At 43.2% G+C, this 23,406-nt stretch overlaps 3 protein-coding genes across 4 annotated transcripts; all 3 read left to right on the plus strand.

Annotated features, from left to right (window-relative positions):
- Positions 1–275: 275 nt before the first annotated feature.
- Positions 276–5,452, plus strand: dohh (deoxyhypusine hydroxylase/monooxygenase). 2 transcript variants are annotated; one of them, XM_056378030.1, is made up of 6 exons: positions 276–399; positions 1,151–1,257; positions 1,920–2,087; positions 2,538–2,614; positions 3,229–3,484; positions 4,152–5,452. In XM_056378030.1, exons 2-6 carry the CDS (start codon positions 1,152–1,154, stop codon positions 4,460–4,462), a joined length of 918 nt encoding a protein of 305 aa, XP_056234005.1. In that variant the 5' UTR covers positions 276–399; position 1,151; the 3' UTR covers positions 4,463–5,452. The 2 variants fall into 2 exon arrangements, with proteins under 2 accessions (XP_056234005.1, XP_056234004.1); XM_056378029.1 differs by having other exon boundaries at positions 282–399; positions 1,148–1,257.
- Positions 5,453–6,086: 634 nt separating this feature from the next.
- rsph4a (radial spoke head component 4A) lies at positions 6,087–11,069 on the plus strand. Its single transcript, XM_056378028.1, has 7 exons — positions 6,087–6,298; positions 7,069–7,291; positions 7,565–7,846; positions 9,352–9,801; positions 9,892–10,036; positions 10,567–10,684; positions 10,792–11,069. The coding sequence occupies exons 1-7, from the start codon at positions 6,192–6,194 to the stop codon at positions 11,021–11,023; spliced, it is 1,557 nt and encodes a 518-aa protein (XP_056234003.1). The 5' UTR covers positions 6,087–6,191; the 3' UTR covers positions 11,024–11,069.
- Positions 11,070–11,880: 811 nt separating this feature from the next.
- lonp1 (lon peptidase 1, mitochondrial) lies at positions 11,881–23,305 on the plus strand. Its single transcript, XM_056378024.1, has 21 exons — positions 11,881–12,626; positions 13,145–13,233; positions 14,108–14,227; positions 14,375–14,540; positions 15,551–15,664; positions 15,841–15,902; positions 16,821–16,950; positions 17,132–17,215; positions 17,312–17,380; positions 17,509–17,660; positions 18,133–18,271; positions 18,395–18,573; positions 19,345–19,432; positions 19,540–19,662; positions 19,983–20,099; positions 20,325–20,465; positions 20,729–20,894; positions 21,007–21,093; positions 21,186–21,313; positions 21,488–21,652; positions 22,619–23,305. The coding sequence occupies exons 1-21, from the start codon at positions 12,072–12,074 to the stop codon at positions 22,772–22,774; spliced, it is 3,030 nt and encodes a 1,009-aa protein (XP_056233999.1). The 5' UTR covers positions 11,881–12,071; the 3' UTR covers positions 22,775–23,305.
- The last annotated feature ends 101 nt before the right edge of the window (positions 23,306–23,406 follow it).

Raw genomic sequence — 23,406 nt, forward strand, 5'->3', positions numbered from 1 at the left:
AGAAACAGTAGAAACAACTCAGCAAGAAGCAATAAGAATGAGAACATTGCAGGTCAGAAGATAGAAAATAAATAAATAAAACTAAATAATAGAAATAAAGGGACAAAATAAATGGTCAGTCAGGTATTAAAGTGTATAGATAATGATTTATAAGCTTTGATTGTAAGTCTTTGTTTGGTGTAAATACTGGAGTAGATATTTAGTCCACACCGATCGGTAGGTGGCGGTAATGCACCCAGAAGTCATTTGCCAACCACTAATACACTAACGAAGAAGAAACACGGCCAGCGGAAGTAGCGGTTCTCATAACATCCATGAGTGAAACTCGTGTAGCGGCGGCAGCTGTCAGAGTCAGTACCATATCAGAGTTGTGTTGAACGGCACCTGTAATCTCTGAAGGTCAGTACCGCGAAGTCCTGCTCTCTTCACCGCCCCGTGTCGGTGTTTGTGAATCCCGTGTTATGTACTTGTGAGGGATGTTTAGCTGGGGAAGCTAACAGTTAGCTTCAGCCGGCTCAGCCTTTCATAACCACAGCTGGTACCGTCATGAAACTCTGTAGTTGGAAACGTGGCTGGAAAACTGTTCTGTGAACTGGAGTTAATATATAAATTAAAGTTAACACTTCGTTATCGGTAGTCAGTGCCAGTGAACAAGCTGTAATTAAAGTCAATAAAGTTTATATTTGAAATTGATTTGCAATTTGTGAAGAGTTTTGTCTCATGTAATGTAACTGTGATACAGAGTTAATTGCTTTCAGCATTGGTTTTATTACCTTATGTAATTATTTTTAATACAATCTCATGATTACAATGAAATATTTAGATATCCATACTGATGTTTATAAGGTTATTTTAGACATGTTTATATTTATTTATATGTTTATATTGTAATTTGTAATATTATCATGCAGATACAAAATTGGTTTACATTTTCAGGAAAATCTGTCAAATTGTCTAGTTGATAAATGTTGACTTATTCTGTCCAATCACCTGCCTGTGAAGGATGAAACTTACAGAGAATAGCAGTAAATATTCTCTCATAAGAGTTTTAGCATGTTTTATCTCATGTGACCAGTTAATGTCGATTAGCTCAGTTTATTTTATTAACTAATGACATACAGTTAAACACATCTGTCTTCCTGTGCAGCAGTATGGCCAGTGTCGAGCAGGTGGCAACAATAGGACAGATTCTTGTGGATCCAGGACTGGACCTGACCCGGCGGTTCAGAGCCTTATTCACCCTGAAGAACCTGGGAGGTAAAACACATTCACAAAACGTCTACATGTCCATTAGAGTTTTAGAGAATAAGAAATCACTCTCGTATAAGTCATAGCCAGATACCCAATTTGCTCTGGCACTGCTCTCAACATTGGCAAAGTGTCCTTTAGGTCTAAAACTTGTCAGATCTCAATTTTATCAGTTACTTTTTTGAGGAGCTGCACAGTAAAACCTTCAGTAATACTGCTCCCAGCCTGGGTTTAACACAGGTCAGGCACAACTTAACATTGGAGGTTGATCATGTGTTTGTAGAATACGGTCCGATCTACATATCAGTGGTAAATTTGGGCAATTTTCTCTTTAGTTCCTGTGTTTACAAGCTGAGACAGTTCAGTTCAGGCACTGAAGCGGACACACGGTGAATATATCGATGACTCAGTCATAGTGTGTATGAATGACTAACAGTACAATGTATAATAATGGACGAAATTCTCAGACAGCTACCAAGAATAAGGAAGGGAGTTTATGACAATCCTCTACTGTTTACACCTCATACAGGTTGTTGTTGTTGTTGTTGACTTGTTGAGATGTATTCAGCCATGAAATCCAGACAGAGGCGGAGGCAGGTCGTCTTCAGGATGAACATCTGTGTGATGTGTTTAACTGTGTGAACTGATTGAAGCTGTGACGTGTGTGTCAGGAGCTGAAGCTATAGAGTGGATCAGTAAGGCCTTCACTGATGAGTCCGCCCTGCTGAAGCATGAGCTGGCCTACTGCCTGGGGCAGATGCAGGACAGACAGGCCATTCCCTCTTTGACTGCAGTTCTCAAAGACACACAGCAAGAACCGATGGTTCGGCACGAAGCAGGTAAACATGCACACGCACACACATTATGGGGGGGTGGGAGGTGGAAAGAGTTTTTGAAAAGAGTGTTTTTCTTTTTACATCAACACACGTTCATATGCCTGTGATGCTTTGAACATACACAAACAAAAACGAATGCGCACACAAAAGTAATTTTGTGATTATTTCGGCAGATATTGTGATTGTGATACGAGTCACGATTTTAGTGGGAATGGTCATTAATGCTTTTCATTTTATAAAAATTTAAAAAGTGATGGTCTGTGCCAAATAAGCATGTTCCCTTACATCTGTAGAATATGATTGTTTGTCGGGGGTCTTTAAAGGTGTTTTGTGACACATTTTACCGTAATCAAAGAAATTGCAGGTCCTGCGTTTCGGATCTTGGCCATATTGTGATTTCGACAATATTTTGATGACTTGTTCAGCTCTCTCTGACTGTGTCTCTGTTTGTAGGGGAGGCTCTAGGAGCAATTGGTGATCCTGCAGTTCTGGACCTACTCAAAGAGTACAGTCAGGATCCTGTCATTGAGGTAGGAACACTCAGCATGTAGATACTGAGGCACCGGATCAGATCCTCAGTTCAACGGCACAATGTAAAAACGCGAAGGAAGGCTAATCTGGGCGGATATTTTTATGGAGTCCTTTAAAAGAGCTCAATTAAATTTTGAGCCGGCTAAACATGTGTTACTTTTGTTTACTGTGGCAGTATTTATGAACTGTAAATACAGAGAAATAAAAACACGGCGAGGCAGATGTCGGCCTTAATTTAATTTAGGGAGGACTGAAGAGACGCAGTCCATCTGTGGAGTCACTCCTCTGCACAAATCAGCCTGTTTTTGTCTTTCACCCAGAATTAAAAGAAAGTGACAAATACATTATCATCTTATCTCTCAGGATAATTAACACATAATTAAATGTTGGTCATGGAAACTGGTTTAACGTCATGGAAAAGAAATGTGTGTGAACCCTGATGATGGTAATGATAATGATGTAGATAATCCCAAGATGTTTCCTTCACCTTTGGTGTTTGAATCTCTAAATTTTCCCCTGAAATCACAACATCCATATAAAAACAATTAAGTGTAAAAAAAGACTTGTGTCTGATTGTAAACCTGTTGTAAATGTGAGGTCGTCCTCCCTGCAGGTTGCAGAAACGTGTCAGTTGGCTGTTCGTCGGCTGGAGTGGCTGCAGACTGGAGGAGAGAAACAGCTGGAGGATGGAAGTACAGACAAGAACCCCTACTGCTCCGTAGACCCGGCCCCTCCAGCTGTGAGCAAGAGTGTGTCAGAGCTGCGCTCCAACCTGTTGAATGAGAGTCTGCCACTCTTCGAACGCTACCGCGCTATGTTTGCCCTGCGTAACCTGGGCAACGAGGAGGCTGCCCTGGCACTGGGAGATGGTAGGTTACAACACTGTGGCTTACTGTTTTATCTGTGCATCACTGCAGTCACAACTGAAACTTCAGCCCTGATAACTTTGATAACAGTGACAATTAATCCCCATCATACTACACATGATGGTCCTGGAACACACGTGGGTCGCACAAGTGCGGTGCTCTGTATATGATCTAGTACTGGACCCCAGTTATGAGTCCTACCAGAGCTAACATCATTCATGGTAGATGATGTTTATTTTTCCTGGTAATTGATTCACATTCAGTGAACAATGCCAAGTTCTCCACCTGAAAACAGGTCGGAACTGAATCTTGAGAGCACTGGAATAATGATGACGGAGGTTGTGCCGATGGACAATATTGGTTATTGAGGATCATCCGAATGATCGCTGATAGCTCATGTCTTTGCCAAAGTGAAGAGGATCTTTGGCTTGTTTTCCCACTAATGTAGTAACTTATGATTATCATTATTTGTAGTATTAAATTAGTATTAAATTTAATTTGCCCTGCCACAGTTTCACGTATATAACTGCATATAATCATACTTGCAACACCGACGTGCATGCGCACACACACACACACACTCTGCACACGATGACATTGGTAAATCCTACATGTCGTACGTGCAGCCTGCTCTCAGTGTGTGACCCTCTCTTGTGACGTTTGCCTCCAGGGCTGCAGTGCTCGAGCGCTCTGTTCCGTCATGAGATCGGCTACGTCCTGGGTCAGATGCAGCACCCGGCAGCGGTCCCTGCCCTGTGCGCAGCCCTGGAACGATCCAGTGAGAACCCCATGGTCCGGCACGAGGCGGCAGAGGCTCTCGGCTCCATCGGCAAAGACGACTGTCTGGCCGTACTGCAGCGTTACCGTGGAGACAGAGAACGTGTCGTCAAGGAGAGCTGCGAGGTCGCCCTGGATATGCTGGAGTATGAAAACAGTGACCAGTTCCAGTATGCAGATGAACTGGTCAGGTTACAGGGTTAAAGGTCAATATCGCAACTGAAGGAGCTTTCACTCAAATCTCTTCTTTAAACTCTGTCTTATTTTAATACCTTACACCACAGAGACACCTGGACAACTCAGTGCTGTCTGTAAAACTACAGGATACTGCGGGATGAAGCTTCACTGTATGGCAGTTACTCAGCACATAAAACAAACATGAAACTGTTAAAGTTGTCGAGCTGCGAGAGTGAGCTCTTAGCTGTGGGGGGTGTGGCTGTGTTCGGGGACGAGAAGGAGCAGAGTCTTTGTGTTTTTCCCCCTCCAGATAACACTGCAGTCATATGCAGCACCACTCGGCTGCAATAGTTTTTTTCAATGTGTCTTATTTGCGTTTTTTCCCCAACAACCAGCTGGTGACAGTAATACATAGTGTATATTCACTATATCTGTGTATTTTCTGTTGTGTAACAGCTTAAGGATAATTTCCCAACACACCCAGGAGTGTTTTATGTTACTTTACGTCTCTGTGATCATTTGCAGTTTTAAGGAAACTGCTGAAGGTTAAAGGCCTGATAGACTGATGTGATGAGTTCAATTTAAAAGGCTTTTCCTCCGAAGTGTTTCTTTGCTCTTTCTCAATTCTTAGTATTTTTTGTACACAGTCCAACAGAAGGGAGATGAGACAGTGCTACATGGACTTGTTCTAAATTTAGGCATTGGTTCAGATCCAGGCTGCACAATCTGATATCAGTTCATTCTGCGGTTGATAATTAAGACAAGCCAGAGATCTATCTGCCTCTCTGTTGTGGATTTACAGTATGTTGGGAAGTACCACAGGAGTTCATTCAAACTTTATTCTGCTGCACAGATTAGCTGTGTGAAATAGTAGTTGGGCCTTAATCTATCGTGTTCCTCTGGTTGCTTCATGACTAGACTACTGTTGAACACAGGTTTTCGTTTTAATTTGTATCCATTAGCATTTACAGTCAGGTGTGTACTGTATATAAATTAAAATTATGCTGTTAACATTTATGTCATCTGATGTCTGAAGTCTTTTTATGCCTTCAGCGACATTGTGGGAGAGATTTTTACTTGCACATCTGCACACTGATGTTTTCCTAGCTGGGGTACCTGATAATATTGTTGTCACAGTAAATGTTATTGCACATACACTTTTAGACAAGTGAGTAGAGAAAACACAAAAACAACATGTTGACATAAAAAAATATACTTTTGAATACTTAAGTATTTTTAAAAGCAAGTACTCCAATACTTTAAGTCACGTAAAAAATTGACTCAACAACTTTCACTTGTATTTGTAATTATAATATTTGACCAGGACTATCTATAAGTTGACTTAAGTAATGGAGCTGTGGACTTTGTCACATCTGGGGATTTTGTTTTGTTAGATGGTGAAGGTGAAGTTGTGAAATTTCAATTTATCTTCAAATGATACATTTTTGTCCTGAATTTTAATTTATCTTAATTCACATCCAACTGCCAAATAGGTTACGTTAAAAACTTTTTTGGCTACATAAGAACAGCCTATTATCAATTATGTATCGAGATAATCGTTTTCCATTTTAATTTTTTTCGCTCCTGGATTTGCAGCGTCCTCGCGAGCCTAGCAACCACACTGCTACCGTTACCACAGCAACCGGTGAAGTTTGGTTCTATGCTACCACTCAGTGAGGCTGTTAAGGTTAGCTAACCTGTTGCTGCCGTTGAAAGATAAACGTTCAGACACGGATTTAGAAAAAACAGAGAAACGATGGACACTGCGGACGGAAACCAAGACAGCAGTCAACAGAGACGACACTGTGCCGCCTCCTTCAAGGCTTTCATGATGAAAAACAGCACGAAAAGCAACCTGAACCTGTGAGAACTGTGTATGTGCGTGTGTTAGCTCGTGGCTGCTAGCTTGTCTGGTTAGTAGTTAAAGTGCATTGGCAGTAGCTATATTCAAAACACGAGATTGGAAGCTGTTGTCTCAGGAAAAAATATTTGAATAAATCCCTCACACAAGACAACAACCCATTATGTTATTTAAATTTTATGATGCCGTTAAAATGTGTCAAGATTAGCCGTTAAAAGTTATTCAACTGTTTCGAGAAGCAGAGTCACTCTCCTCTGTTGAGTTGTCTTGGTAACTTTGTGGAGTAAATAAACTTTAAACACTCAATACAGAGATCCTTAGATTTGAGAAACAACAGCAATTATTTGGCATCGTTGCCTAAATGATGTTAACATTTAAGCAACATTATTATGAACATTGTTGAATATTTTCTGACACTAAGCTGGAAATGGAAATAATTGATTTCAGTGACTGTGTCCTCCGCTGACATTGGAAACCATCTAAACTGGCATAATATTACTCACTTAATAGTTTCATTAAAACTGTGCTGCTGTTTATTTGGATTTTCATACACTAACAGAGAGAGACTCGTTGTGACTATATGCAGTCACAATACAAAATGCCACTTTCTGTGGAAAGTGCCTGTACTCAATACATATACATTAGTAAATTTATATTATATGTATTTGCTTGTATGTGTGAATATCATTTCCTGGTATTCATTCTCTACAATGACCAAAGGATGGTCCAATGCTCAGGAATTCATCATTGGTGTTGTCCTTTAATGTTCCAGCTATGACCACCTCACCTGTTTACTAATAAAGGTGCTGGATGAGGAACCACAGAACGTGGTGGACGTGATCGAGGATATGAGCCGTGATGTGAAGCGGGATTTATTTGAAGACAAGCAAAGCTCTCTGCGAGAGCTCCCACAGGCCACAGCTGCTGAGCTGCTGGCTGAACAGCAACGGCTGCTGTTTTCTCAGCCAGAAGACGCTGACCATGAGGATGAACTGGTATTGGCTTCATACACCTAAATTCTACATTTGTGTTGGTGATTTGAAGGGGAGAGGGCATCTGGTTTAAAAGTGACATGTTGTTTAGACATGTAATGACAACAGGTTACATATCACTGTTATTTCAACAGCATTTTATTAACTATTTTCATGTGTGGCAGGTGTCAAAAACAAACAAAGGGCAAAAATCCAAAAAATAGTCATTACACATACAATAGCAAGTTGTATGTATAAATATATATACTATAAACACTGTTTATTGTTCTTCGTCAGGTGGAAACACCTCTTCCTAATGTGAGTGAGATTTGCTTCTACATGGAGCAGGCTGGAGTGGGTCTGGGCAGAGAGGAGATGCAGAGGATCTTTCTTGCACTCAAGCAGCTTGTCGAGTCGCAGGCGCTCCTGCGCTGCCGACTGTGGGGCAAAATTCTGGGATTGCAGAGCAACTATATTGTTGCTGAAGCTGAGTACAGAGAGGGCGATGAAGTGGAAGAGCAAATGGTTGATGAAGCGGCTGTGGAAGAGGAGACAGAGGCCGAGGCTCAGGAGAATGAGGTGAGGAAATGGAAAGTAGTCAATCAAGGTACCAGATAATCTTCATTCATTCTCAAATTGTGAAAGGGGTCTTTATTTACCGCAGCCGTAGAGAGAACCAGGCTGTTGTTTCAATGCTTTAACAGTATATTGATCTTATTCTATTAAGACCCTTTTCATTTCATTCAAGAATTCCATCAGTACAACAACTATTCTGCTGCTCACACTCTGTTTTTAAGACAAATGCTGTTTTCATCTACTGCTGTTTTTTTTTGTATCGCTCTTAATCTACCATCAACCACTTTCTGTGGGTGTTTCAACCCACAAATCAGCTCAAAGGAAATAATGCTCCCATTTTCTGATAGGCTTTTAATGTGAAATATCTCCAGGAACCATTGACCTTTAATTACCAGGAAGGTCAAGGAAATGTGAGCATTATTTCCTCACTCCTGTAGCGCTCGTGTAGAGTCCTCCTGTAAGAAATCATCCCTTCTGCTGCTCAACCAGGTGCTGGTCATTCCAGTATAGAAGTTTTCTCACAGCACTCCTGTTCTCTGTTCACTGCATTGGCTTCCTGCTCCACCTAGCATCCGATGTAAGACTCCATCTTGTGCTTTCTGATGTCTAATTTCATTTAAAAAAAGAAAAAGAAAAAACTTCTAAGTGTGTCTACTGTAACACCGAACTCCCGGACGTAGTCTGCCTTCAGCTGAATGCACTTACTGTAATTCATGTTGAGCAAAAGCACCAAATAAATATAAACAAATGAAAAAGAAGTGGCAAAGTAGAAACTATTGGGAATAATTACTGAGTTGAAGCAGTTTTGCAAGAGAAGCAAGTGGTGAGTACAGCATGTTGTTGTACCTGGCTTTGTTAGTGACTTCCTGCTTTGAGACTCAGTCGTTACTTGAAAATGGGCTCACGTATGAGAATTAACTTTTTTAAAAGAAGAATGGTCACAATCGATGAATCACAGCTCTCATGTCCTGACCTTGACCCCAAACATCAGGATCCTCCACCTGTCAAGATGGCAATGGTCTCAGGTGCTCATGTGGTTTAGATACATAAGTGAATTAACCTGCCTGTTCTTCTGGTAAATATTCACAAAGTTTTTCTCTTTAGAACAGTGACACCGATATTTACGCTCTGAAAACAAACAGAAAAAGTAAGTTTACCCACCAAGAAACTAGCATAGCATTATGGAGGATTGTGAAGCAATTTAAGATTAGGATCGCCTCAATTTAGGATGAACAAGACGAGGTCAATACTAGTACATTGTTGGACTGTGTATGTAAAAAATTGAGGATGTAGTTGAAAACTGTCCTTGTCCTTTTTATTTTGTATTTCCTTTCATTATGTTTGATTCTATCTTCTAATTACAATGTTTCACACATTGATGACGAGGAAATAGAATTTTATTTTGATGAATTAAGTCTTTTGATATTTAAAAAGAGAGTCCCATAATCTTTTCAAGGGTAAAGAAGTAAAGTCGTTTTTCTTGTTGTTTTTCTTGTGTTTATTTTCAGATGGATCCACTTCCTCTGTCAACCTACAAACCCCCGCCAGTGGTGCCGAAGGATGCCATAGGAACAGGAGCTAACAAGTTTATTTACTATGTGTGCAAAGAGCCTGGTCTTCCTTGGGTAAAGCTCCCTCCAGTCACTCCCGTGCAGATTACTGTCGCTCGCCAGATCCGTAAATTCTTCACCGGGAGGCTGGACGCGCCGGTCAACAGCTACCCGCCTTTTCCCGGGAACGAAGCCAACTATCTGAGAGCACAGATTGCTCGGATCTCCGCCGGCACACAGGTCAGCCCCCGGGGGTTTTACCAGGCTAGGGAGGAGGAAGGTGATGAGGAAGAGGAGGCACCAGGGGACACCTATGAAACGAATCCTGATTTTGAGGGCGTTTCAGTCTCTGAGATGGCTGAGTCTTTGTCCTCGTGGGTGCATCATGTTCAGCACATCCTGCCGCAGGTACGAGTCTGATCAAAGCATGTACACGGACCATCTTCTCAGCTGATGTGTCCGTGTGCGTATGTAATGTCTGAGTATGGACTGCTTTAGGGCCGCTGTACTTGGATTAACCTGGCTGTGAAACCAGGAGAAGAGTCGAACGAGGACGGAGAGGTTGAGGAGAAAGAAGAGGAGCCTGATGAGCCTGAGCCAGAAGTTGGACCCCCCCTGCTCACTCCCCTCTCCCAAGATGCAGGTCAGTCTTTGTCTTTGGACATGAGGGGGTTCAGAAGGGGTTTGTTTATTTTAAATACCTTTTAAATCTCTTAAAATCTATTAAACAGTGACCTCTGGTTGAATTGTTGAATATTATAGAAAGGCCATCCTAAAGAGGTGAGTTTTTAAAGGTTGTTAAAAACAGTCAACAGTGGGATTTTTCAGGAGTCTGGGTGCCAGGGGAGCAGAAGCACAGTCACCTTTGGTTTTTAATTTGGCACCTGGTTGTCAGGTTTTGGTTGGATGACATAAGTGACCCCTCGGTGGTGTAAGGGTTCAGAAGTTCTGAAGAGATGAGAAATCGTTGCAGGTTAGATGAACTGGTGACTCTGAGTTACCAGTAGGTGTGAACGTGAGCGTGAATCATTGTCTCTAGGTGACAGCGGTGTGACTGACTGGCGACCGGTCAAGGGTGTAAGTTGGGATCTGACTTCATTGTGCCTCCCTTTCTGTAACAAAACCTATGTCCTTGGAAGGAATCAAAATCTTTTTATTATTTGTGTCTCTCAGAAATATTCAACATCCCTCCCTGGACCTCCAAGATGTCCTCCACTCTCACCTCTCAGCATGCAGTCGCTGTGCTGCGTTCTAACCTCTGGCCAGGAGCGCACGCATATGCTTGTGGAAAGTAAGTGAAAACATCAGAATAGTCTGACTTCCTGTGTCTGATTTCTCACAGTATGCTGAAGGCAATTTTGCAGTTTACAAACAAGCACATGTTGTCTCTTTATTCAGGAAGTTTGAGAACATATATATTGGATGGGGTCTGAAGTATGCAGGAGAAGGCTACCGCCCACCCGCCCCCCCGCTGCCACAGAAAGAACATCCCAGCGGACCAGAAATCACAGAGGCCGTGGACCCAACACTGGAGGAGGAGCAGGCGCTGAGAGAAGCTTTAGAGGAGCAGCAAGCTGCCCAGGAGGAGATGGAGGACACGGACCAAGAGGAGGAGGAAGATGATGACTAAGAAAACAGTTTAAAACATTTAGAACATTAAAAAATTCTACAATTAATCTCTCAAGTATTTATTTGTAATTAAATAAATCAGTTTACTGGCTTGATGTTGTAAATTCAAGTAAATGCAGTTCAATATTAAATTTAAGGTGTATGTTAAGCAAAAATATTATAATTTAAGCAAACATTACATGTCTTAATTGATTTTCTATTTGTATTTCTAGAAATGGTGGAAATATATTTTTCATTTTCTGTGATCAAAGTAGGAAAGAATATTATTTGAAAACTTACTCTTAACTTATTGATGTGACATTTATTGGATTTTTATTATAAATTATTTAAGATTTATTAAATAAAACATATTGTCACCTTCAGTATTTGGGCCATAGAAACCAAACAACACATATTCCCATTTAAGGGAAAAATTATCACAAACTTCTGTGAATCTGTGGGGCAGCATTCAAACCTTTTCTCAACGTATCTGAGAAACAAATTTGCTCATCCTTGAAGTATTTCTTTTTCAAAATGCTTTATTATTCAAAACATTTTCCATTTCATTTTATTAAAACCATTAAACATTGAAAATGGATGACACAATCATAACTTCTGAAGTAAGATACATAGTAAAATATGAACAATACATACAAATAAAATAAATACAATAAAAGGAAATAAATGCAACATATAAATAAACAAAAGCAATAAACATAGTAGTTATTTCAAAAGGAAAAGAAACAAACCATATACATAAGGGTACCATGAAAGAAAACAGAGATATTACAGGGAAATATGTTTTAATTACTTTATTGTTTAGTCCATGTAATGATTCAATATAGTGTCCAGTTATTATTTTGAATTGTTGTATGTGTGGTTTATAATATTCGATATATAAACAAAACTATTTAATAGATTCATTAGATAAATGCCAAATACTCTCAGTTTCGTAATTGCAAAATACACATTATCCTTGAAACGTTGCATCAAGTTATGCGGACAACACTACGTCATCAAACGTTGACGGAAGAAGGTCGGTCACACGCTGTAGAAAGCTCCAGATCAACATGGCTGCCTGCATGAAGATGCTGGGCGCTGGTAGACAGCTGCACAGAAACTCGGCTCTTGTTGCGAAGTTGAACTGGTCCGGCAGCAGCTGCGGCCCCCACACCGGTCCTTCGACCCTGAGCCGGCTCCAGCCCCCCCGGCTCTACACCAGCACCGGGACCTCACTGAGAACCAGCGCCGGCCGCTGCTCTCACATCCCAGTCAGCACAGCAATGACAGCGGGCTGCAGGCTCACCGTTAGACCGCACCGGTGGATCCGGGGATGTGCTGTTCTCCGTGGGCAAACCGGGCTCCTCACACCGGCCTCTCGACCCTACACGCTCCAGGATAGGATGTTCGGGAACCAGGCCAGCGGCGCGGGCTTCTCCGGGGAGGACGGCGGGGACAGTGCGGGCTCCGGGGGAGAGGAGTCAGGGGGAGATGGTGGAGTGCCGTACAGCGGAGCTCAGATGACGGCTCTCACCCCGATGATGGTCCCGGAGGTGTTTCCCAATGTGCCGCTGATCGCCGTGAGCAGGAACCCGGTGTTCCCCCGCTTCATCAAGATCATAGAGGTGAGGAAGAACACGGCTCATGGACGCGAAAGATCCGAGATGATGCAATCTTACAAAATCGCTGTTCAAACCCTGTGGAGGTCAGACCTGGATGCAGGGGGGGTCATAGCTCCCCCAGGGACGACGAAACCTCCACTTTTTACATTTGTAATACAACAGTGAAACATAAGATGAATCAGGATGTTTAATTAAACTATAATGACTCGTCACTGGTTGATTTAAATTTGTGTGTGCAGCTTGGTCAGGCCACAGTTACAGCCTGTGGAGGGACACTGCAGACAGCTGATGACAAACAGCTGTTTATTAAGGTTTTATTAAAAGAGACTGTTGACTTCCACGTCTCTTATCTGTCCTCTGCACATGATCATGATTGATCAGTGGACTCTCTCTATTTGGCGCTTTATTTAATCAAGAAATTGGAAAAATTGTTGTGTGGCCATTTCTACACCCACCGAGACCACAGCTCTAACCGTGTGTGTGCGTGTGTGTGTGTGCGTGTGCGTGTGTGTGTCTTTCAGGTGAAGAACAAAGCGTTGATGGAGCTGTTGAGGAGGAAGGTGCGTCTGGCTCAGCCGTATGCCGGAGTCTTCCTGAAGAGAGACGACAAGTACGTCTGACAACTCGCTCTTTGTTCTGCAGATCAGTTTAAAATACGATGTGATCCACTTTACTGTTTGTCAGTACTTCACTCTGCAGGAATCAGTGAACTGCGCTGTGGGACGTGACATGCTGCCCGCTGTGCATGTCTCTATTTAAAATATGTTTTATTGAGCCGAGGAAAGTTGTACGTACAGAAAACTGTTGTAACAGTGCTGCTAGAATTATATTAATGTACATTCACAGGTATAAAACAGGTGATATATAGGTATATGGATTTGAACGTTATCTAAGATAAATACATAAGTGAACAAATAATAAAATAATTACACTAAATGAAAATGGATAAAGTTACATTTGAATTGTAAGTGCTGAATCTAAGAGTGGAAACACGACTCAGATGAAGGAGCTACGAGAGCTCAACGCACTGCATCTTTAGAAAACACGAGCAAATCCAGAAAACATCTTCATCGGTGTGACAACACGTGAGCTGCAAACGCTCACAACACAACAGAGGTGTTTCCAGGGGACAATGAAAAGTGACGAACCCGGCCGGGACGCACTTGTTGAAAAGTCACGAAGCTGCTTGTTTCTGCTGCGATGAGGCAGAAAGAGAGGAACTGTTGCTGCAGTTCACACTCTTCGTGTTTTAGATCCACGAAGTGTTAATGATATCCAAGAGACTTAAACAAAAAGGTGAAACTTTGGGCCGAATTACGAAGCTACAAGAAAGACCCGACTCTGAGGAATGTCACTTATCTCACACGGGTGATATGTTTGGATTTGTGTTGTGTATTTTCACCTCAGAGCAACGGAGTCTGTGGAGTATTTCAAGTTGTCCGGTGTTATGTCTTTGTAGTAATGAGTGTCTCCGTGTGTCGCAGTAACGAGTCCGATGTGGTGGAGTCTCTGGATGCCGTCTACTCCACAGGGACCTTTGTTCAGATTCATGAGATGCAGGACCTGGGAGACAAGTTGAGGATGATTGTCATGGGCCATCGCAGGTTAGAAACCCCTCTGCTGAAATGCGAGAATTATTCTGGTGGTTTGTGGTGAATGAAAATGTGTAGACTCTGCTCTCCACGGCACGCTGCTGCCTGTAGCTTGTGTAGACCTCAGCTATATGAACAGTACACTCTCTGGCCCGTCAGGATCCGGATCACGAGGCAGCTGGAGGTGGAGCCCGAGGAGGATGTGACGTCCCCCGTGTCGTCAGAGTCTGAGCCGGAGTCCCACCCCAAACCTGCGCCGAGACGCAAAACCAAACGCAGCCGCAAGGACCAACCGGGGCCTCTGGCAGAGCAGCTGGAGGACACGGTCTGTAACCTCTGAGAGCTCCTCATGTTTTATATTACTGTTTACATTTATTCACATATCGTATCAAAACACACTCAAACTGATCTCCAAACCAAATCAGATGAAGAAGATCATTCAACAAATCATCAAATATCAACATCCAACACTCACATTTTTTACCAAAAACATCTGAAACTCACATCAGACAGAAATCAGAGTCATGATTCAGTGAGAGCCGAACACACAGACATGAAAACACCACTGTAAACAAACCTCCACAGATCTGATCAGACACCAGAGAAGAAGAAGCTCCTCACTCAGTGATCAGTGATAGATATCAGTTCATCAATGGTTCACAACAAACAGGAAGTTAAACATAGATCATTCACTAAACTTTATTTTCCAAAATGTAAACAAGTTAACTCACTGTATCCATGGCAACATATTTCCTGTTTGTTGGGAAAGTTGAGTTTCTATCTGTTCTGTTATCAGAAGAGTTTCTGTCACTGCATGCGGCCTACAGCTGATCTGATGTAAACAAACCTGACAGTGACTCATGTGACTGACAGCTGACCGATAATGATCTGGTGCTGAAGAGAGCGTTTGTGTCTGTGCGTTTGATTTAGTTCATTCGGAGCAGATTTACTGAGTGAAGTTGTGTTGCATAAAGTTTGAACTCCACATCCAGGGTTTGTTCAGACTATATTCTCTGAGCCTGTCGGAGGCTCCAGCTAAATAATGATGATGCTTTCATGTGTAGTCTGGGGCCGGGGTGTTTATTAGTTTTGCCTTGGTGTCCCTGAACTGTTTAATCCAGCTGTGGTGGAACATGAGGATGTTTTAACTCAGTGTCAACAAATAAACAAAACCTGGGACATTTTAACATTTCACACTGCCTCCATTTGTCAGTGATGTCACTTCCCTCATCCTCATGTGAATGTTGTTGTTACAGCTTCATCATCATCATCATCATCAGTTCAGTCGTGGTGAAACCTTTTGAACGTGATTTGAACTTTATTGTTGTCGTTCAGATTTCAGAGGCAGACCTGAGTCCGGAGCTGCTGCCTCTTCCCTCCTCCAACATCCTGATGGTGGAAGTGGACAATGTTCAACACGAGCAGTTCACCGTCACCGAGGAGGTCAAGGTACACAACAACTACAACTACAACAACAACAACAACAACAATACATTACAGTGTGTGTGGTGCATTAGCGCTGGTAACATGGTGATTTTCACTAAGTCACTTCTGATTCTGTGTTCATTCGTCATTAAACAAAGATCTGAGTGAAGAGGAAACGCTGTGATGTGTTTGTCGTGCAGGCGCTGACAGCAGAGATAGTGAAGACCATCAGGGACATCATTGCACTCAACCCCCTCTACAGGTGAGACATCAGACCTCTGTCACCACCTGTCCTCGTCCTTTGGTTTTTATTTACATGATGCAGAGCTGCACTGAAGGTCGTCACCGCGAAAAGCTGCTGGTTCTGAACTTACACCACAGGTTTCCTTTAATAGTTTCTTCTTATATTTTATACAGTGTTTCGTAGTATTTTGTATCTGTTCAACACAGTCAGAGTCAGAGGTTTACTGCTTTCAGTTTGCCCGTCTCGTTTTCGTCAACGTGTTATCTCAGTAACGCCTCAATGGAACTTCTTCAAATTTGACACAAACATTCACGTGGACTCAAGGATGAATCGATTAGATTTTTGGTGGTCAAAGGTCAAAGGTCAAAGTCACAGTGACCTCACAAAACATTTATTTGGCCTCTTGAAAGTGATATCTCAAGACCACTCGAGGGAATTTGTTTAGATTTGGATGAACTGATTAGATTTGGGTGGTCAGAGGTCAAAGGTCAAGGTCTCAGTGATCTCATGTTCTTGTGAATGCAGTATATCATGAACGCCCAGAGGGAATTTCATCACTTCTGTCACTGTGACGTCACAACGACGTTTTTGGCAGGAACTCATTCACGAATTATGACACAATTTAACTCAAATGTCTATGAGGATAAAATGAAGTGATGACATTTTATATCCAGTGGTCAAAGGTCAACTTAACTGTGACATCACAATGTTCTGCAAAAACACTTCAGGCTATTATTATTATTATTAAGTTATCACGTGTTTCATTAAGACAGCAGTTAAATCACCAATCAGTGGCTGGGACTTTGTAGTTTTGTTCTCTGACTAAAGACAGCAGGTTCACAAAGGGAATCCACATGTAGTGATGCTAAAATGAAATGTGTATGTGTGTGTGTGTGTGTGTGTGTGCGTGCGTGTGTGTGTGTGTCTCTCTCTCAGAGAGTCTGTCCTTCAGATGATGCAGGCTGGTCAGAGAGTGGTTGATAATCCCATCTACCTCAGCGACATGGGAGCAGCTCTGACAGGAGCAGAGTCACATGAGCTGCAGGACGTCCTGGAGGAGATCAATGTGAGCAGACGACAATTCAGGGGAGCAGCTGTGCTCTCTCTCTCTCTCTCTCTCTCTCTCTCTCTCTCTCTCTCTTGTTCTAATATTGATGTTAATATCTTTAGTTTGAGGTTTTTCCATTGAAGCTGTAGAAGGTGCAGTGAGCTCCAGGCCTTTGAAACCTGTCGTTGTGTCTCTGCAGATCCCGAAGCGTCTCTACAAGGCTCTGTCCCTGCTGAAGAAGGAGTACGAGCTGAGTAAACTGCAGCAGCGACTGGGCCGAGAGGTCAGAGGTCACTGACAAACATGTATGAGCTTTAACCAGCCACTGCTCTGTTCATCCACCCGCCGTCATTCACCTGTGTCCCTGCTCTGCTCACAGGTGGAGGAGAAGATCAAACAGACCCACAGGAAGTATCTGCTACAGGAGCAGCTCAAGATCATCAAGAAGGTAGAGCAGATTCCTGAGTCTGTCCTGATGGGTGGACGCTCCAGCAGGTCTGAGGACCAAGACTGAGGACTAGGTCTGAGGACTTGGACTTGGATCCATTAAAACAAAGTGTGTGTGGCCGTTTTCAGGAGCTGGGTTTGGAGAAAGAGGACAAAGAAGCGATCGAGGAGAAGTTCAGAGAGAGACTCAAGGACCGGACCGTCCCTCAGCACATAATGGACGTGATCAACGAGGAGCTCAACAAGCTGGCGCTGCTGGACAACCACTCGTCAGAGTTCAAGTGAGTCTTATTTTTTGTCCCACTAGTCTGGAACACCTGAGTCCAGAACTAACCACTAAACAGAATGATGTGAAATTTAGTTCACATAACAGTGATGGAAAACGATTCCTCATGTCATGATGTCAGACTCACTTATTTCTTCTTAAGCACGTAAGGAAACACGGAGGGGGAATGACATGCCGCAAAAAGTCCAACCTGCCGGGAATCGAACCGGTGGTTCTCCGATTACCTCAGTTATATGAAGACTTTTGATTATCAGGAAACGCTGCGGCTCACACACACATCAAGGATGTCATCGAATGCACCACGGGTCTCAGTCACAGTGACAAAGTTACTACTGAAACTTTCCAACTGAAACTCTGAACACTTGCCTGTTGTGTCGGAGGTTTCATTTAATTTCCTGTTAACTGACAACAACAAACAAACAGCAACAACAAGTGTGTGTGTGTGTGTGTGTGTGTGTGTGTTTCAGTGTAACCCGTAACTACCTGGACTGGCTGACCAGCATGCCCTGGGGCACCAACAGTGAGGAGAACTTATCACTGGAGAGAGCCAAAGCTGTTCTGGAAGAAGACCATTACGGCATGGATGATGTTAAGAAACGCATATTGGTTAGCAAACGCACACGCACACACACACACACACACACACACACACACACACACACACACACACAGACACACACAGACACACACAGACACACTGAACCGGACTTTGTCTCTGTGTCTGTGCAGGAGTTCATCGCCGTCAGTCAGCTGCGTGGCTCCACCCAGGGGAAGATCCTGTGTTTCTACGGTCCCCCGGGTGTGGGAAAGACCTCCATCGCTCGCTCCATCGCCAGAGCCCTCAACAGACAGTACTTCAGGTTCAGCGTGGGAGGAATGACCGATGTGGCTGAGATTAAAGGACACAGGTCTGGACGTCTATACTGCCGTTATTACTGAGGGCTCTTAGGGCAGCTTACGTTGTCAGTGCAGAGCACTGCCTCTGGTAGCTGCAGGAAAAGTTTATTTTTCTAATACAACACCAGGGTTTAGAGAAACTTCACCATCTCTAGATTAAATTATTGTAAACTCGTTTGTAATAACAAGGTTCATAGTCTTCAGACATCATTAGAGAAACTTATTATACTGCTGGACCGAACATCACGACTCGAGTTTAAGATAGTTTTAAGTTTCAGTCTGTCTTTCTGTGTGTGTTTATCCTTGTTTAACTATATTCGTGGGGTCCAAAAACCTCTATACTTGTGGGGTCCGACAGCTTTGTGGGGACCAAAATGCTGGAGCTCACAAGTTTAAAAGACTCTTTGAAGAATAAGTCGTTGTTTTTAGGGTTAGAATTCAGTTGTGATGGTTAAAGTTGGGATGAAGAGTTACGGAATTCATTATATCAATGACGGGTCCCCACGAATAGTATATGAGTATATATACTGTGTGTGTGTGTGTGTGTGTGTTTGTTTGTGTGTGTGTGTGTGTGTGTGTGTGTGGGAGCCCTACTTATCAGACATTGTTATTGGCTGAAATTCGATTATCGGAACAATAACAATATTCAAATTTTCTCACTTTTCAACCACTTATATATCAAGTTACAACTTAAAGAAATAAGGGAAATTATTTTCTAAATTGTGTGTGTGTGTGTGTGTGTGTGTGTGTGTGTGTGTGTGTGTGTGTGTGTATGTCTCCAGGAGGACTTATGTCGGAGCGATGCCAGGGAAGATTATCCAGTGCCTGAAGAAAACCAAGACAGAGAACCCTCTGGTGCTGATAGACGAGGTCGGTGTGCTGCTTCTGTTGATCATCATGATGGAGAATAATCTGCGGCTCGTTGTCATGTTATTATTTGACGATGCTAATGATCATTAATGATGTGTCGTTACCAGGTGGATAAAATGGGTCGCGGTTACCAGGGCGATCCATCCTCCGCACTGCTGGAGCTGCTGGACCCTGAACAGAACGCCAACTTCCTCGACCACTACCTGGATGTTCCTGTAGATCTGTCAAAGGTAGGAGTGTGTTCAGAAAGTCTTCAGACCCCTTCACCTTTCACGTTTGTTATGTTGCAGCCCCATGATAATTTTTTTCAAATTTATTAAAAAGGAAAAACTGAAATATGACATTGACATAAGTATTCAGCTCAGGTTTTTACAGTCCACCTGTGGTAGATTCAGCTGATTGGACGTGATGTGGGAAGACATGACGGAGCTGCCTGCCGAGCTCAGAGACAGGAAGAGCCTGACGGTGACTCTGGCTGAGCTCCAGAGATCCTGTGAGGAGAAAGCTTCTGTTTTGTAAACCCTGCTTGTTTCTGTCTGCTCCGATGAAGGTTTTGTTTATCTGCACGGCCAATGTGACCGACACCATCCCAGAGCCTCTCAGAGACAGGATGGAGATGATCAACGTGTCTGGATATGTGGCGCAGGAGAAGCTGGCTATCGCCGAGGTAACACCAAACTCTGCCCAGTTTTTGATTTCAAATAAAATATTGCTGCATGTATTATTTTTGATGTATAAATTGTGATATTTTGATCATTCTTATTTATATATTTTTAATAATAGCAGAATATGTTTTGTGACAGTTATGGTATTAAGTGGTAGGTAAAGTTTTTTTTATGCCTTGTTAGTACATCATTCGTTTAATTTCTCTCCTGTGTGTGTGTGTGTTTAGTGTTACCTGGTGCCTCAGCTGCGCTCTCTGTGTGGTCTGACGGAGGAGAAAGCCTCCATCTCCTCTGACGCCCTCAGTCTGCTCATCAGGCAGTACTGCAGGGAGTCTGGAGTCCGCAACTTGCAGAAACAAGTGGAAAAGGTAAGAACCTGTAAAGAACCAGAGCTTCCGAGCACAGAGCAGAGATCTTAACTGAACTCGCTGCATGTAACAAAGACTGACACCTGCCGTTGCGTCGTCCTGTAATCGGACCAGCAGGGGTCGCTGGTGTTTGTCCGCAGTTTGCTGGTACAGGTCAGACAGGAACAGGAAACCAGCTGCTAAATGAAACCAGTCAGTCTTCAACATAATTTCTCATGAACTGCGCAGTAATATGAGTAATCCCTTCTCCATCTGTGCGGCAGGTTTTCCGTAAGGTGGCGTTCGGTATTGTCAGCGGTGAGCACACGTCAGTGACTGTTACCCCTGACAACCTGCAGGACTACGTGGGTAAACCCATTTTCACGGTGGATCGAATGTATGAGGTCACCCCACCAGGAGTGGTGATGGGGCTGGCATGGACTGCAATGGGTGAGACACACACACACACACACACCAACAGACACACACACACACACACACACACACACAAACACACACACACACCAATAGAAAATGATACATCCTGAGTAACTGTCCGCAGGCGGGTCGACATTGTTCATTGAGACGTCGCTGCGTCGTCCCTCTGGAACAGACGACCCTAAAGGAGAGGGGTCACTGGAGGTCACAGGTGAGTCAGTGCAGGTGTACTGGTCTGTTACCTTCAGCAGCTGTTGAACAGAGCATAAAGTTAAAGTTAAAGGTGTCGGTGCTCCTCTGCAGGTCAGCTGGGTGATGTGATGAAAGAAAGTGCAAAGATTGCGTCGACCTTTGCCAGAGCCTTTCTGATGAACCACGAACCAGAGAATCACTTCCTGGTCAACTCCCACCTGCACCTGCATGTCCCTGAGGTAACCATGGTGATACAGTACTGTAAATAAGTGATTTACTGATTACTATTGATAAATCTTTTTATTCTTTTTACTTATTCTTTAATGGCTGCGCAACAGACTTGATTTGTGTGATACTGAAGGGCCAAAAGTTGCCGTCGTGTTCGTCCGTAACTTGTCATCATTTGTTTCTAGGGGGCAACTCCTAAGGACGGACCAAGTGCTGGCTGCACCATTGTCACAGCGCTGTTGTCCCTGGCAACCAACCGGTCCGTGCGTCAGAACGTAGCCATGACCGGTGAGGTGTCACTGACCGGCAAAATACTGCCAGTGGGTGGAATCAAAGAGAAAACTATCGCTGTAAGTATCTCACACACACACACACACACACACACACACACACACACACACACACACACACACACACGCGCAAATGGATCCCAAAAACAATAAAAGTTTTTCTTTTCAGCTCGAATGTAGAAAGTCATGGTTTATATGGAGGAGCAGATTCAATTCAATTCAATTCAATGTTATTTGTAAAGCGCCAAATCATAATATACATCATCTCTCGGCACTTAACAGGGTCAGGTCGAGACCTTCCTTTACAGATGGCTGAACATTTAATTTATCTGTCAGTCTACTTCACTGCAGAGGATCAGAGCGTCATTATGAGTTTTGCTGTGAAACATGGAGCGAGTGATGAGATTAGATTTGAGAAAAGAAAACAGTTTGGTGAATAAAACATATTCTTGCATGTGTCACGTTTAGCGTTAATATCTGGTTTAATCTTCTGACACTGACAGTCCAACAAATACAGTGTTTTACAGAGTACTTCACTGATTTAGCTTTGAACACAGAGTTTTAATAAAATAATCAGAATCAGTGCAGCAGAACCAGAGACACCTTCATTACCCACAATCCAACTTGACTGCTGACAGTTCACTCAGAGATTTAGTTATGCTAGTAGCAGCTAACGTAGCCTGGGGCTGCTAAACTGAAGCAGAGATGAGGCGCAGGGGTCTGTACTCCACGCCTCCGACAACTTCAACTCGCAGTGACGTAGCCTGGTAGAAGAATGTGGGTTTCTGTGGGTGAGAGTTTGGCATCAACAGCATGAATCCATGGAGGAAAGACAGGACCCTGGACCTGGACCCACCATCCAACCTTGCAGGATTTGGTGTCTCTGAGTGTTTGACCTGAAATCTGCTTTATTTTTATTGGATCATTCAGAAAACAGTCAGCCAATCAGAAGAGCGGCTCAGAGCCTCCTTTCTTCTGATTGGCTTTAATTCCAGAATTTGAACTGAAGTTTCTTGTCCCCGTCAGGCCCGTCGTGCTGGTGTGACCTGCATCATCCTGCCTGCCGAGAACAGGAAGGACTTCTCTGACCTGCCGGACTACATCACCCAGGGCCTGGAGGTCCACTTTGTGGATCATTACAGTCAAATCTACCCCATCGTGTTCCCACAGAGCCCGTCCTAACCCGCTGTCAGCTGCAGCGCTAAATCCAGACCAAGCTCTACCAGGACTTCTTTTCATGACACTTCAGAACCCAAAGCTCTGTTTGTTACCACGCCAACACTGATTGTCATTCTGGTTGTAGTTAGTAAAATCCAGTTCTTTAAATATGCAGCTTGGACTGTGTCCAGCTCTGGAGGATGGCAGGACAGTATTTGTTCAAAGCCAGGAACATCTGGCTCGGTGATTCTTCACGTGATTCCGTTACAGCCGCCACTGGACGCCCAATTGTAGGAGCACCGTCATGTGACAGAGGACACCGTCACTGAGCTGAATCCATGCAGCCAACTGTGCCAAAGACACAGACACACACACAGTGATGGTGATGACGGTGACGAGGAACACTGACGGGGTGGTGACTTTGCTGCCAGGCAGCTTCTCTACTCACAGCTCTCGTACAGGGCTGTGGATGGATTCTTTCATAGACTTCTTATATTATTTTATATTATTATAGGCCAGATGTGACGATGATGAATAAATTAAATAATAAACAGGTTTGCTGGCTGCTGTTATCTGTTCTAATCAACCTTTGATTTGATTTGAACCCGTAAATTGATTTTTAATTGACACAACTGAGTTTTGATCCAATGGTCTGG

This window comes from Seriola aureovittata, chromosome 6, assembly GCF_021018895.1.
Source record: "Seriola aureovittata isolate HTS-2021-v1 ecotype China chromosome 6, ASM2101889v1, whole genome shotgun sequence".
NCBI classification, from domain to species: Eukaryota; Metazoa; Chordata; class Actinopteri; order Carangiformes; family Carangidae; genus Seriola; species Seriola aureovittata.

Bases quoted from the DNA above. Each gene is read 5' to 3' on its own strand.
- dohh (XM_056378030.1), top strand. From the start codon at position 1,152: ATGGCCAGTGTCGAGCAGGTGGCAACAATAGGACAGATTCTTGTGGAT. The intron at 2,088-2,537 runs GTAAACATGCAC...CTCTGTTTGTAG, and splicing joins GATGGTTCGGCACGAAGCAG to GGGAGGCTCTAGGAGCAATT. The intron at 3,485-4,151 runs GTAGGTTACAAC...GTTTGCCTCCAG, and splicing joins TGCCCTGGCACTGGGAGATG to GGCTGCAGTGCTCGAGCGCT.
- rsph4a (XM_056378028.1), top strand. From the start codon at position 6,192: ATGGACACTGCGGACGGAAACCAAGACAGCAGTCAACAGAGACGACAC. The intron at 6,299-7,068 runs GTGAGAACTGTG...TTAATGTTCCAG, and splicing joins ACGAAAAGCAACCTGAACCT to CTATGACCACCTCACCTGTT. The intron at 7,847-9,351 runs GTGAGGAAATGG...GTTTATTTTCAG, and splicing joins CCGAGGCTCAGGAGAATGAG to ATGGATCCACTTCCTCTGTC.
- lonp1 (XM_056378024.1), top strand. From the start codon at position 12,072: ATGGCTGCCTGCATGAAGATGCTGGGCGCTGGTAGACAGCTGCACAGA. The intron at 18,272-18,394 runs GTTAGCAAACGC...GTGTCTGTGCAG, and splicing joins ATGTTAAGAAACGCATATTG to GAGTTCATCGCCGTCAGTCA. The intron at 21,653-22,618 runs GTAAGTATCTCA...TGTCCCCGTCAG, and splicing joins TCAAAGAGAAAACTATCGCT to GCCCGTCGTGCTGGTGTGAC.